This window comes from Nyctibius grandis, chromosome 2, assembly GCF_013368605.1.
Source record: "Nyctibius grandis isolate bNycGra1 chromosome 2, bNycGra1.pri, whole genome shotgun sequence".
Taxonomy (NCBI): Eukaryota; Metazoa; Chordata; class Aves; order Nyctibiiformes; family Nyctibiidae; genus Nyctibius; species Nyctibius grandis.
In genome coordinates this window covers 87768220-87783798 of record NC_090659.1, presented here as the reverse complement: position 1 = coordinate 87783798, position 15579 = coordinate 87768220, and the positions used below count along the sequence as shown (strand labels likewise).

At 35.6% G+C, this 15579-nt stretch overlaps 1 protein-coding gene across 1 annotated transcript in view; it reads right to left on the bottom strand.

Moving 5' to 3' along the window:
* Nucleotides 1–15579, bottom strand: part of DIAPH3 (diaphanous related formin 3) — a 277067-nt gene that overhangs the window by 103957 nt on the left and 157531 nt on the right. The window contains exon 23 of the mRNA XM_068421846.1: nucleotides 5506–5630. Coding sequence (XP_068277947.1) covers nucleotides 5506–5630 — 125 coding nt within the window. The remainder of the gene's footprint in view (nucleotides 1–5505; nucleotides 5631–15579) is intronic.

The following is a 15579-nucleotide window of genomic DNA, read 5'->3' as shown; positions in this document are numbered from 1 at the left end:
CTCTGTCTGAAGTTTCTATTGATTTTGATATATTCTGATACATAAAATACCAATATAGTGCAGAGTATCAAGCCAAGTAAAAGCAGCTGTTACCCTAGAACAGACAACGAATGATGTTAATCTACCAAACATTTCCTTAAAAGATTCCATATTCACCGCTTGTGATTTTTTCACAAACTAACCTACATGTTAAGTGTAGACAATTGAAAAAGGAATATTATTCTACGTAAGAACAAAAGATTAACAGGTGCATAGGTGCTGCATATATTTTAGCAGAATCTTCAAAATGGAATTGAGACTGGTGCAAAAAGACTTTGAGATCACTTCAAAGCGGCATTTCAACAAATGATTTTCTACTAAGACCAAAGACTGTGAATGTTGTAGGGCTCTACCGAGGATTTCCCACATCACATCAAGTTCTTTAGAAAATAGTTGCAATTGTCTGAAAAATACATGTCATAGAGACTTCCTTTTATATACATATAGCAAGGTTCAACAGTAAAATTCTGTATCTGAATAGAACAGTTCAAGAAATACACAGAAATGTTTAGATTTTTAAATTAGTACCTTCTGAAGAGTATTTGTCAAATAATACCTTTTCCTTGACTATGTTACAATACTAAAAGAAATTGACATGTTATGTGTATCACACTGGGCTGCTGCAAGCAGTGTGTATCTCATATATTACAAGCAAAACCAGTGCTAGCTGTAATACATACCTGAAGTCCAGACCAGACATTAAAGACCTTTATAAAGGAATTATACACATAAATTCAATTTATATTGTTTGCCAGAGCCCTATCTCATTACCTGTCCACACAGTCAACATCTTGACCCTCTCCCAAAGAGAAACAATCTTTTTTGCACCTAACAAACTCAGGTCCTGTAATCTTCCAAAGCCCTTAGGATGTGAGGACATCTTACAGACTTCAGTTTGTTTATGTTGCAAAGAGGGAAGTTCAAACTGTGAGGCCGATTAAGTAACGGAGAGTTTAGAGGCAGCATGTAGTCTCTTCCTTGCAGTTGAAATGGGTTTCTTCTATATCACTGGAATCAGGCTCTGACTTGGGTAAGTGCTGTTCCTTCTTTCTCTTTTCGCAATGTCAACAAATCAACTTAAACAACAAGGAAAGAGGAACAGAGAACTGATCAAAAAGAAAGGAATCTGTCCCTAGCTGAAAGGCAGCAACCAACTCATTGTCTCTCAAGTATTAGTCCCACAAGCTTCTGTAAAAATTGCCATCAACACCACGTTCAGTGGTAGGCTGAAACTTGTGAAGTTTCTCAGTTGCTACTTAGAAAATCATGAGACATGAGCTGGACTGATAAAGAGTATGTTGACTAAATTACTTAATTAAGCTTTTAATATGCAATTTAAATACTCTCCATAAACTCACTAAATTTTCATTTGGACCGTGTAAGTGTATTTTGTTCACTGTGTTTTTTATTGAACATTTCACTCAATGGGTTTAATACTCTAGATCAATATCAATTCAATATTCTTTGACTTTCCTAATTAAAGCAAACAGAAGAACTGCAATAATATGTATACTAGCTGAAAAGAAATTATAGTTAAAATGACTGACAAACTAGCACAATCTAATATATAGGAGAAATATTCATAACTATAGACTTTGTCAATAAAAGAGTGCACCAACTGTGCATATATCTGGCTTCCTAAAGAAACAAGAATGCTAATCAGTTCATTAGGGGCCTTTGAGTTGTGATATTTAGCAACAGGATGTAATAGCCTGGATGTCCAATCGAGCCTAATTGTACTCAGGATGAAAAGTTATCTCCAACAAAGCATCATCCTTCCTTTTTCAGATTTCCTGCTGGTTTCTTTTTATGAGCTGTATGCTTTTCAAGACATCAGCATCATTCAGACTTCCTTGTCATAGGAATAAAAGCAAAGATAGGTCCAGGCTTCATCACGCTGTGCAGGATTATCTACCCTTTACATCAAACCTTTTTTGCTTCGTATTTTATTGAAGTTCCTGTTTTTCTAAAAGTGAGCTGCTTTAATTAGTGTGTTCACAGACATTATGAGAAACCATATGTAACTTTACTGTTTTGAAATTACTGCCTGTCTGCTGGGAGAGGTAGTAGGCAAGGGCAAACTATTCCTGTTCATAATATTTACTGCTCAAAATATTGTATTTGAATAGTCTAATACAATGAAATACATAGTATGGCTGGTTTTACCTGTACTGATTTATTCTGAGTAAGACCAAATATTCATCTCATCTGTTTCTGACAGCAGCCAATACCCAATGAGTAGGAAAAACAAGAAGGAAACTTGGCAAGTATAGCATGGTAATTCAACTGGTGTAGCATTTAGTTTCTAAAAGTCTTCATGTTAGCGATTTTTCTGTGCCAAAGCTACCTCCGGACTACTGTGTTTAATAGCTCCAGACATACTATCTTTAACTAACTATCAAAGCCTAATATGAAACTAATTTACATTTTCAGCCTCTACAGCATCCTAAAAGTGAATGCTACAGTTCAATTGTCTTTTGTGTAAGAAAACATTTCTGTTAGTGTGTTTTATCCTGCTGGACAGTATTTTACATGGGATGAACCCTGGCTATTTATAAGAGACAATAAATATGTTCCTAACTTTCCTCCTGTATATATAATACTGACTGTCCAACCTTTACCTGCATGCTGTAATAGACCTGAAAGAGACGGCTTCTCTTTACAAAACCCACGGTCTATTCCCCCCCCCATCATATTATATCCCCCATATACACATGTTGGTTGTGTTTTTCTTTAGTCTTCATCAGCTTTCTTGGTAGACAAGCCAAACTTGCAGATCCTCCTTGCAACCCTTTTAAAAAACTCAGGTGCTTCTTTTCAGCTTTGATTCCTTGGTGTCTTGGGCTAACTTAGTTCATATAAGAATCTGTAGTGCAATAGGTTTATATTTGAGTTCTTTTTAAAATCTTTGCAAGTCTTTCGTGACCACTGGTTACTCCTGTGGATTTATTTTATATTTCCTTTAAAGAAAACTTCTACTGACTCCCTCATTTGAGATCGTCCGTCCATTCAAAACATTTCACAGTGGGGTCAACCAAAGTTCTCTCTAGAGAAAATGATGCAAAGAACAAATTTAGCTCTATGGCTATGGTTTATCTTCTTGGCACACATTGACAATCTATGTCTTCTCTGGCAGGATTACAGCTTCCGATATGCTTGAAAAAGATGACGTGTAGATCCTCTTTTGCATTTCCTAAGATGATCACTATCCTTCTTAGGTGATCAGTAAACTGCTCTAATGCTCTTCATATATAGGGATGGAATTGTGACCCCTAGAAAAGTTCTGGCATTTATTGACAAGGTCTACCTATTTACCCTATCTGACTTTCATTATATTTTAACTATTCACACTATTTCTCTACAACTGTGACTTATTCTGTCTTAAACACAATTTATAACCTTATATCATAGTATTCCACTCATTTCCTACCATCAAATTTCAGAAATGCCCAATATGTCAGTAACACAAAGGGAAATGAGGCATCCTACATAATCATTTTTTCATTTTCATAATAATTTCATTTTTTGAGGAAAAACTTCTTTACTTTGAGGGTGGCAGAGCACTGGAACAGGCTGTCCAGGGAGGTTGTGGAGTCTCCTCTCGAGATATTCAAAACCCTCCTGGACATGACCCTGTGCAACGTGCTCTAGGGGAACCTGCTTTGGCAGAGGGTTGGACTAGATGATCTCCAGAGGTCCCTTCCAACCCTAACCGTTCTATGATTCTGTGATTTTAGATGTTTGATGTTAGCATAAATGTACATATTTATTCCTCAACTCACTTTTCCTGTGCTCTCCTTCTTAAGTGAAGCTAATTTTTTCAGGGTATTCTTCACTCATTCTCAACTGAATTCTGCTCATTTCTTTAATTTCTGTTTTATATGGAAGTTTTATAACTGCATCTCTGAAGAAAGTTGTATACTAAGTTATCTGTTACTTCAAACTCTAATCCTCAGGTCAAAAATGCAAAAGGTTACAAGGTATTTTAAGTGCCAGCATCATGACTGTTTTGGATTAGATGAACATTGCAGGTCCCTTCCAACTGAAATAGCCTATTCCATTCTAACAGATTAAGAAAAGTCTGTCCTTTTTCATAGGCTAGATTTCTTAATAAGTGCTTCCCATTGCTAACTTCCTAGACTACACACCATTTTCTTAACCAAGCACAGACTTTACATAGTCCTAGCAATATTTCTGAGAAAGCTGTCACAGATGTATTTTCCTCTGACTTCCTAGCAATAGTTTATCTCTTGCCTTCAGGAGTCTTCTCCTAGTTCTCCTATTATGCTATTGGCTTCTTTAGGGACAAAACTTGTTTTGTACTATAGAGACACCATGCTGGTGGGCTGCAACATATCTCTCGAAAACACACTGAGCTGGAAAAAAAAAGCCAACAACAACAACCAGAACCACCTCACCAACAAAATACCTGACCTTACAAAAAATTAGCAGTGACATCGAAAGGTTACAGATAACCCACATTGTCCAGAGAAGGCCTAAAGCGAAGTTGTAAACACTTCGGTTGCAGCTAGTCTACTGAAGAGGAAACTGGCCTTAATGCAGCAAGAACCAGTATATCCACTTGGCCTCAGGGTCGCTTGCCACCTTTTATTTAATAGTATGAGATTAATCAAGAGGACTGTCTCCGGAGTCCCCCTGCCTTTGTACATAGCAAAGTAGTCTTCCAGCTAGGTAATAACCTAACCATCCCTGCTGAGGAAATTTCAACCTGTCTCTCTATCTGCTGATATTTCTGCTTCCAGGTTAGTCTCAGTGCCAAGCATGTATGACCATCTTCTGGTAGGGAGGTGTAAGTGAAAGAATATTTTTTTCTGCTTTAATTAAGTACCTTCATGTCACAAGGCTTTCTTCTGAGAGATACAGTCAGCGCAGTTGGCTGCAGGGTTTGGAATAAATCGTGAGAAAAGAAATTTTGGCAAAAGTAAGAGCAGAAACCAGTTTTCAATTGCTATGAATCTCATTTCTGAAATAAGAGAAATTTTTTGGTTCTGTGGTTTCATGTACAAAAACATTCACAGTGGTAATGCCTACACTGGAAAACAAATAAACACAGGGTGACAGACATCTTTTTCTAAGATATTCTCACGTGAAAAATCATTTAAAGTGAAGTGTTTAACATTCCTATTACAACCACTTTTCACTAACTTAAGAAACTTATACACAGTGTAAAACCTGACAGTAAGCATTTTTCTCCTCATTCTATCCACTACAGATGACTTCTTTAACTGGACTGTTCATGTATTTAGTTTTTGAGGGAAAAGAGAGTTATATTTTTCAAAAATAAATGCTACAGACTAGACAGAAGTTATGCAAATAAATTTAAAGTTTAAGGTAATGCAATTAAAATACTTCTGTTTGGGTTTTTTTTGTGGTTTGTTTTTTTTTTTGTGTGTGTGTTTGTGTTTTTTTTTTTTTTTTTTTAAAAAAGAATACCCCAAAGGATATTGACATTTTTGCTACAAACTTATCGTGCTTATCTTCAGGAACTGGAAAAGTCTGCAAATCCTTCTCAAGCTGTTGGAGCTGCCTCTCCATATGCTTCAGGCTCTTCTCCAGGTTTTCTGCTGAGACTGAAATACAGAACATTCATTCTGTTAACACCTTAAACAAGAAACACTGTTTGTAAAATACATGAGTCAAAACCTTACCAAATCAGCATACTATGTTTTTAATTCTGAAATAAAAGTACACTGAAAAAATTGCAATAAAAGATGAGGGGTTCACTCTGCAATGTTCAGTTCCCCTCATGCAGTTGCCTTATTCTGATTAGATGCACAGTTTGAGCACTGCATTTTGTTTTATTTTTATGCCTAAGGTTTTGCACTGCAATTAACAGTCTATTTTAAATAACTTGAGAAATACATATGCCAGTCTATCTCTTCTTATTAACCAAAGGACAAGTTTTGAAGCTACTCCAAGAACCACAAAGCTTCCTTCAACCTCATTCTATTAAAATGGAAAATACAAACATTTGTAATAAGATGATGAAGAAAATAAGACCTTCAAAATACAGAGAAAATGGGGCTACTAAACAACTATGCATGAAACCTAAGACTCAATTCCCTAGTTTGAAAGCATGATGTCTGGTAAAAAACGCAACAGAATTTGTCAGAGCGAAAGTGCTTGCCAAGCTGGATGGAAGTGCAAGCACTTGAGAGGGTGCGGCAGAGCAAAACAGGGACTTAGGAAAAAGGAAAGAGTAGACAGGAAACATCAGGGGTTTATAAAAGGATGTAGAAAACCTGCAAGTTTTCTTTATCAGAAAAGGAGAAATATAACTTTCAACCATTTGAAGCAATCCATGGAAGCTGAATACTTGATCTGTAAACAGTTGATTAAAATACCAAGACCATAAGAGTATAATAATATAACCTGAGGATAACTCCTGATAGCATATATTCTATCGTGGATTTCTATTATTGAAATCAGTTAACTTTTACTTCCTGATTGTTCATGAAGTAAACTTAACATTTAAATATGTTCCATAGGAACAATATATATATATAAGAACATACTCTGAATTTTAGTGTAATGACTTGTATTTTTTTCTTTTTTTTTCCTCCATTATTTATTTCATTCATAATATATTGTACCTCTAAAGGTAAAGCTGCTTAAACTTCATCTACAAAACCCCTGGAGAAAGTTTGTGGCCCTATGATGTTACTAAGACCTGTTGTGGTTCCATGATTTCATCCTCCGAGTAGAGTTATATGATGGAAAATATAAGATACACACACTGAACACATCTTTCTCATAAAAGCCTGACAGAGGCCCTAAACAACTAGAGTAAAATGTTGCATAGCAACTACAGTCCCATTCACAGCAGAAAGGTTAACACAACTACAAAATGATCAATGGCAACCTGTTAAAATGCTAATGTAACTTAAAATAAACCCCAAACAATTTGGAGACAATCAACTTTTCCAAAAAGAACAAGGGAATATAAATGTATGTTAATATTATAATTTATAACTCACTATTTTGTTTATAACCACAATTTTTAAAACACTCTGTTTACTCAAAAACGCTGTTTTCCAATTGTATGTTAGACTTGACAGATTTTCACTTAGCGGTTTGTAAACCCTAATCATCACCAGGTAGGTCAGTTGGCTTCAGTAGTTAAGAAACTGCCTCATTTGGAAGCAGAGCTAAAATTAGAACATGACAATGTTGACTACAGATGTGTTTCAGTCTTCAAGGTTCCAGAAACAAACCTGATTTTAATATAAAGTCACACTTCTACTGTCATAAGCAGCCTTTGAGGGTAGGCCCAAACAATTTTGAGACATTGATATACTTAGAAAGCTGTGAAGAAACACAGAATATAATACCTTGTGCTTAATCTAACTATCGATAGGAGTCTTCACAATATAGTTTGTCTTGCATAAAAAGAGTTTACAGCATAAAATTGAAGTGACATACTTGGAAAATGTCAGAATCATCAGACACAAAGACGCAGGTTTTAAAACACAACAAAAGAAAAAACCCAAAAAAACCCACCTACCAAAAAAACCTCCTACATCAATTGCAGGTAGTAGCTGAGTAAGAGCTACATTCTTTTACCCAGATAAAAAAAAAAAAACCTCAGTGCCTAGAGCTGATTAACAGGTTGTCTACATGAGATTTTCAAATTCTTGCTTCCAGCAAAGCCAATTTTTTTTACTTCTATTACTTCAGTTCTTTTGACCTTGAACAGTTACATATTTGATCACGAATCTTTACATCTCTGTCTTGTTCTGAAGGGGTTTTTTTCCTCTGTCATGATCTTAAGTTGTTCCTGAATATAAAGATTCAGCAGTCCTTTGATTTCAGCAGTGCAGAACTATTACATATTTTCCTTTAAGACTATATTTCTGTTGACAGCCTCAAGCAGAGGCTAGCTCACAATATGCTGGTATTAGTTTGGTATTTGCAACTTCCAGTTTAGTGAAAATAGATGAAAAAAATCAAATCTGTAACTATAAGCAGCTCTTCAACAAAAAGATCACATGAAATACCTGCCACCCTTTCCTCGTGCCTCTCTAGAAGACATCGTATAAAATCTGAAGGGACACAGAAGATAGCAGAAGAGAAGAAAAAAAAAATACCTAACTTTGACCCCTAATCCTGGGAGGATTCAGATATAAACCCAAGCCAAACTGAAGCAAGCAACTCAAACAACAGTTTGGAAACAAAGTCAGGCTGGGGTTTTGAATGTTAGTGAGCCCACAAAACCCAAGCTGTTCACTGAATACAATGCATTTGCGCCTGAACACTCTCTCACTTACACTCTCTGAACTGTCATACCCATTTTTCAAAAAGGCTCCTGATATTTTTATAGGCAATAATTAGATTTCCTCACCTTCCACCTTTCAGGGTTAAAACAACTTTGTTCTTAAAGTTTCCTCTCTTGATTCGTTTTCTAATACCATGATTATTCAAAAAGCCTCTTCACCTGCTTCTGTTTTAAAACTTTTCTGCACAGTATTTCAGGTGATGACTCATCAGCCCTTTTAATGTTTGCATTACTATTTCTACAGTTCTACTGGAAATACCTTATTTGATTATCTTATGGTAAAATATCCTTTTTTTCTTGACCAAAGCTCTTATTATCAAGATGCATGTTCTTGCACTTCATACTATCAATTTTCATTGCTTTTACTCTGTTTCCTCAGGATCATTCAGTGATGACAACCCAATCCCCTCCTCGTCTGGCAAAGCTGTATCTGACAACCCTTTGTTAGATATGCTCATTGGTTCAATACTACAATTTTATTTTTTGCCATATTCCTTTTAGACAGCACTTTATGTTTCTTCATTTTTTATTCTAATGAACATTCTCTCATTTTACATAATATTAAATGCTTTCCTGAAGTCAACATAGATTTCATGTGTCAAAAAAAAAAAGAAACTAATAGCCAAAGCTAGCAGATTAGTCTACTACCAATAAATTCATTTTCATTTTATGCTACTCTCATTAACCTCCACGTTTGATTATTCTTTACTCTATAAAATTTCGTACCATTAAGGTCAGATAAAGAGATGTGTAAATGCCCAAATCATTCTCTTCTCCTCAGCTTCTTAAATATTCTGTAGTCACACTACATTACTATAGCCACAGCAAAACTTGGTAAAAAAATGTACTTACTGAACTTTTAGTTCCGTATCTCAGTTATCTCAGAATGCAGAAATGGAAACTGGTATTTACAATACAAGAATACAGTACTCTGAGTTTTTCTTTCAACAAATTCCTGTGGAGTCATTTTGCTTCCCTTTCCCCCATCCCCAGATCATTATTCTTGCTCAAAATTAAAGCAATATTTCATCTAGTTTCCAGACGATACCTGTTTTATCTCAAATCCTAGGAACAGTTCTCCAAAGCAAAGCAATACTACTTGTGTGCTCTCTCATTTATATTGCTGTAAACCTTCTGCTACTTTTTGCAACAGATATTTCAGCTGATATTTCAGAAATCCTACTGAATGCTGCCCAACCTGTATGACAAATTTATTGGATGGTCGCAATCTCCATATCAAAAGAATCTTCCTCTTGCCTAGAGATATTTCACTTCCCTTGTACTATTCCGGCCCCTATATTCTGAGGGGAGAGAGTGACAGTGACAAGCTGACCTCTAGTCTGATGAAGAAAACTATACCATATTATAAAAAAAAGAAATTCTAGAAAATATAGTATTGCTTTTGCCATTTGAACTTCATACCGGACTCATGGACAGAGTTTACTAAATAATTCTCTAAAATTGCCAACGTATTATTGACACAGCATTTAAAAGTAAAGTTAAATGACAAAATATAGCCTAAGAAAACCCCCCCCAAAACAACCCAAAACCCCTCTGTATTGTCAGATGGTTTAGAGCACTAATGAAGAAATATACCAGAGGCAAAATATTAGAAGGGTTCTGTAAACATCAGCAACGGCCTGAAATATCCATTAACAGTGGAATAAGATGTAGTTGGATACACTCACTCAGTGTCACAGAAGACTAAAAATACAATATTTATGCTTTATTTCTCCCAAGATAATGCTTTCTCTTGTCTTCTACAGACATTTTCTGTCTTTCTTGCCCCCCCCTTTTTTTTTTTAGTGTGCATGTGTGTGTAATAGGCGTATACAATATTCTTGTTGAAATCCTTTTTCCCAAAAGATCTGACAATGCCATTGCCTCTTGAGCCCTCAGACTTTCCCTTCTGTAGCCAAAGCAGACTCCCATTGCACGCATAAAAGAAGCAGCTCTCTAAGCAGGATTTAGTTAATTTTCTCCTATTTTTAACTCAAATATGAGAACACTAATGTAGTGTAATTGGTAAACAATGCACAAGCATTTTTGTGTCCAGTTCCCTAGTAATAATAGTACTATCATCAGTCGGAATAGGCCTCAGACCTCATACTAACTGTGCCCTATGTTACCTACAGAAGAGCCCTGGCCTGCTAGACTTGTTATAAACTTGTTTTGAGAAACACAGCTTGACACCACGTCTCTTTTTACGATGTACAGTTTAAGCTCAGAACTTGAAAATATGGGCAAAAGTTGAAAACAGAAACACCCGAATGACAAACAATTCCCTGATGGCCTGTTATTCATCATTGGATTGCTCTTGAAAGAAAGCAGCAGCTGCTAAGGCAAGGGGAAAAAATGGCCAAGTAACAGGATATGGCACCTGCCCCAACACAGTGAAGTAATGTCCCCCAGCATTGCACAGTACACAGTGATACGGTACAGTGGTGGACTAAGAGCTGCCAAGAGACAGAATCACCTTATAAAAGAAGAAATCAAATTTGGAGGAGGGAAGAGAAAGAAGACCCTCACATCAGTTGCAGCTCCCCTCACTGAAGAGCTCTTGAGCCTCATCACCTCGACCCTTGGGGACCCAGACCATGAAGTACTGTGCTGACTGCAGTATATTGTATATTCACAGCTAATTTAGGATATGATTGTTAATAATGGCTTTGGATATGCCGTGATAGTGATTAATAATGATTAAGAATGAACGATTAGCATGAAATGTTAATGAATATCAGTCTAGGAAAGTTTAAAATAAAAGTTTAAAACCAGCCAGATTTATCAGTCTTCTAAACAATCCTGTCACTTCAATCTCTAACTCCTTGAGACAGATATATAGGTAGCAAGATACACAAGACCACACACACATGTATATGCACTTGCAACACTTCCCTACTCATTAAAATTAAGCTTTCTCACTTCCAAGGGTCTATACATCTGCACAATGGATTCAGCTTTCCTATTCCATTGACCTTTCTGCCATTTTAAGGTTCCTCTTGCAACTTATTTCTGCATAACCCATTTGGTACTTTTTTCTTTGTCTTTTAGCAGATATCTACATATTTCCCCTATAAAGTATCAATAATATTCTATTTGTCTTAATCTCAGTATCATTTAAAACACTATACAGCAATGAAATCTCAGTAACATCCAGATATTTATACCCAGTTGAGTATATACAAAATTGAAAGTACCTAACAGCTTTATCTAAATCCTGACCTGTGTACAGATCAAACTGTCTACATGTTTAAACAACTGGGCGCTCAAGGACTGCACCAGGGAATGGCCAAGTTATTTAACTGTTGGATCACTGGAAGAAGATAGAGAAAGAAAGCTCCTTTCATGGACTACTGACATACTTCAATATCACTTTAGAAATTGAAGCACTGTTTTGGTAAAAATGTGCAAATACTCAAACTCTTGCTTAATATTTGATTTGCTAATTCATGCTTGTAGAGAGATGCATATATTTCTATGCCCTAAAGAAACAGAATATTTCACTTACATTTTAGTAGTTCATTGCATAATCGTATCTTAAAGTTACTTGACATATAACAGTACTGTTCACAACTTAAAGCCACAAACATTAAAAGAAATAAGAGATTATTTGCAATAAATACGTAACAGTATTGCATATGTTCCATCAGCTTTTAAAACCAAAATTTTTATATTCTGAAATGCACTCAGACAAAAAAAAAAAAAACCCATACCACCCAAAAAAACACAAGAAGGTGTATTTCATTACTTATTTTCAACCAACCAGGCTCAATTCATTATCAAATGCTTCAGACAGGAATATGGCAAGTTTGTAGTGTGCTGATGTAGGAATTGGGTCCCAACAGAGCAAGAGTTGTTGGTCCATTACAGATACAGACAGGGTGCAAAAAACATCAATAAATACAAAACTGTAGAAATATGTAAAGTTGTTCTTAAGACACACCACTGTAAATTTCCCATTAATTTCCCTTTGCAAATATTTAATGCCCCTGGTATTGTATCTTAAATGGTGCAATAGAACATCTTTATGTCTTAAATGGTACATTTCTGGTAAACAGATACATTTTTTTAGCTTAAGATTTTCAAGATTAAAATACAAGTCCTCTTCAAATAATTTAAAAAACAGCAGCCACAAAATAACTTCCTTTTTCAGTCCTCTATAAGAATCTCTTTCACACAATTTAGAGCTTGAAATACTTGTCTATCTAATCCAAGTACTGCATTCGTGGAAAAATATTTACTTTATAACTTCTATTGCTTAGTGCGCTATAATGCTTTAAAACTAATTGATGAAAACATTAATTGTTTTCTCAGTCTTGACAACAACAACAACAAAATTTTTTAAACAACAGTATCTGAAACCCCTTTTTCCATATGGAATTCTTTATCTGTCATTACTTTGTTACACTTCAGTATTTATTTTAAGGCTAATACCGTTAATTTACAGATTGAAAGCCAAATCAAACTGAATTTTCAGTTCCTATTAGTTTATTTATTGACCCATAAAATTCAGTATTTGCTATTTTGAGCACAACATTTATATGATCTTTGTTATAAGCAATCTAACTCCACCTTAAAGCATACAGGGTTGGGTTTTTTTTTCCCACAAAGGAAAATATGTCTCAGGAAGGCAATTCTGTAACCTTACTGTTTTGACAGTTAGGCACATTGATCTAATTTCTAAGCTAATTTGTACTTGCGGTAATGTAATTAAGTGAAATATTTTTCTCTTATTACCCCCACACCCACACTTCAGTCCTTTTCCTGATTGTGATATTTTAACTCTCCTCTGTATTGACAGCTCTTAATTTTGTTCCATCAACTCACTTCACTAGGACATTTCTACTCCTAGTAACAGTAAATCTTTACCAAAGTAACAGGGTAATGTACCGAAGTAACACCCGAATACAACGGGTACAACTGTTCCCCAAACAAGCAAGTCCCTTTACAAAATTAAGTACTGCATTCTTATCCATAGAGTTATTTCACTAATTGTCATTTTATCCAACTTTGATAGCAATTTTCCATGGAGTATAAAATCAAATTCTTTACTATCTATGATAAAATCCCTGAAATTAAGTCCACATTTCTTTCAAGACTTTCTTTTTCACTTGATGTAAGGAATGCTTATTTTGTTTAGCTGTCTCTAGACTAACTAACAAGAGTATTCAATAGCTCTTGTAAAGCATACATTGGCTTGTTTCCATATAAACTAAGACATAAAATACGGTTGATACCTCCCTTGGGTCCTGTCCTGATATGCAAGCAACAGGATCACAGACCAAGAAATTCGAAGTTCTCATAGATGCAGTAAGAGAGTGACTTTCACTCAGAGGATCATGGAATCATAGAATGGTTTGGGTTGGAAGGGACCTTAAAGATCACTTAGTTCCAACCGCCCACCACGGCAGGGACAACTTTCACTAGATCAGGTTGCTCAAAGCCTCATCCAACCTGGCCTTAAACACTGCCAGGGAGGGGGCATCCACTACTTCTCTGGGCAACCTGTTCCAGCATCTCACGACCCTCACAGTAAAGAATTCCTTCCTAATGTCTAATTTAAATCTATCCTCTTTCAGTTTGAAACTGTTACCCCTCATCCTATCACTACACTCCCTGATAGGGAGTCCCTCCCTATCTTTCCTGGAGGTCCCCTTTGAGTACTGGAAGGCTGCAATAAGGTCTCCCTGGAGCCTTCTCTTCTCTTTGCTAAACACCCCCAACTCTCTCAGCCTGTCCTCATAGGGGAGGTGCTGCAGACCCCAATCATCTTCATGGCCCTCCTCTGGACCCGCTCAAGCAGGTCCAGGTCTTTCTTATGCTGGAGGCCCCAGAGCTGAACACAGTACTCCAGATGGGGTCAGCATAAACCTTGTATTTTCGCTATAAGGTTGATTCCAGAAATTTTGTGACTATTACTACTAGATTTTCAGTTACAGCCCTGTGCGTACCAGAAAGTTGAAACATAACCCATTTGTCACATCATTCTCTTGTCACTCACAGAAATCTCAGCGTAGCTACTTTCAACCGTATTTCATAAATCTAACAAAAACCTTTCAAAAACCTAACAAAAACACATATGAATTGTATATCATAAGTGAAACTCCCTACCTAATAGCTGAATTAATTAACATCTGAGACTAAACAAGGATACTGTTCCATTTTTGACAGTCTGAAGAGCTCTGAAGAGCTCTTTTTATTGTCTTTCTGAAGAGCCATCAAAAAAGAAAATTCAGGTAACAGCTACCGAATAAAAAATGGACCTCTAAAAATGGACGTTTGGTTGGTGGCAAGTCTCCTAGTTATTCTTCATAGCCATCGTTCTTGAAAACTATCATTTAAGGCAGAGAAAAAGTCCCATACATAACAAATAAACCTGGAAAATAAACTTTGCATTTAAAAAAAAAGAATTATAAAAAAAAGACATAATTAAGGTAAAATTGTTACCATGTTACTTACAAACATTTTTCAAAATAAATCTCTCAATGGGCTACCATTCCACACTATGAGTCTGCTATAAAAACTTAGAAACTTGTATAATCTGCAAGACAATGGATCCATCTATTGGTTTTGCTACTGATTCAGTATAAAAGAGTATGGAATAACTCACGAAGTTTGTAATGTTTTCTGAAAGCACAAAAACCCCCACCCAAACCAACACAACAATCCTGACTACCGGAAAACACACACTGTGAATTTGCTACTTAAGATAAAACAAAAAGACCAAGCAATGCATAGCAGAAAAATATGTTATTTAATAGTACTGAGAAAATTGCATAAACTTTTAGAAACTCTGTAATAAGAAAAAAAAAACCTTTCGTTTGCCATATAGAGTGCTTATAGCTTTCTCATGCTGTCCTATTGTTTTTAAATTTAGGTGGAGGTATTGTTTTGTAACGAATATAGATTAAATTTCACATTTAAAATTTGGTTCCCAGCTTTTTTTTAATAAAAGTGAAATTAATTACCTATAAAAAATGAATAAAGTTTCAATAATTAAAACATTGGTAAGTTACTTGTAAAGAAACAATGAGTTAATGACTTCTAGAGGAAGGAAAACTTGCAGTTTTATATTGTTATTACAATATGAAAGGAAGACTCTATACACTGTTACCTGTAAGGTCTGTGTAAATTAGAGTCAATCAAATAAAGCAGCAGCCTGAATAAATGCAATAAAAATCTTTAGAATACCATAAAATAAGACATCAGTAAAGTGTACTAAATTAACAAAATATTTCTTGTCT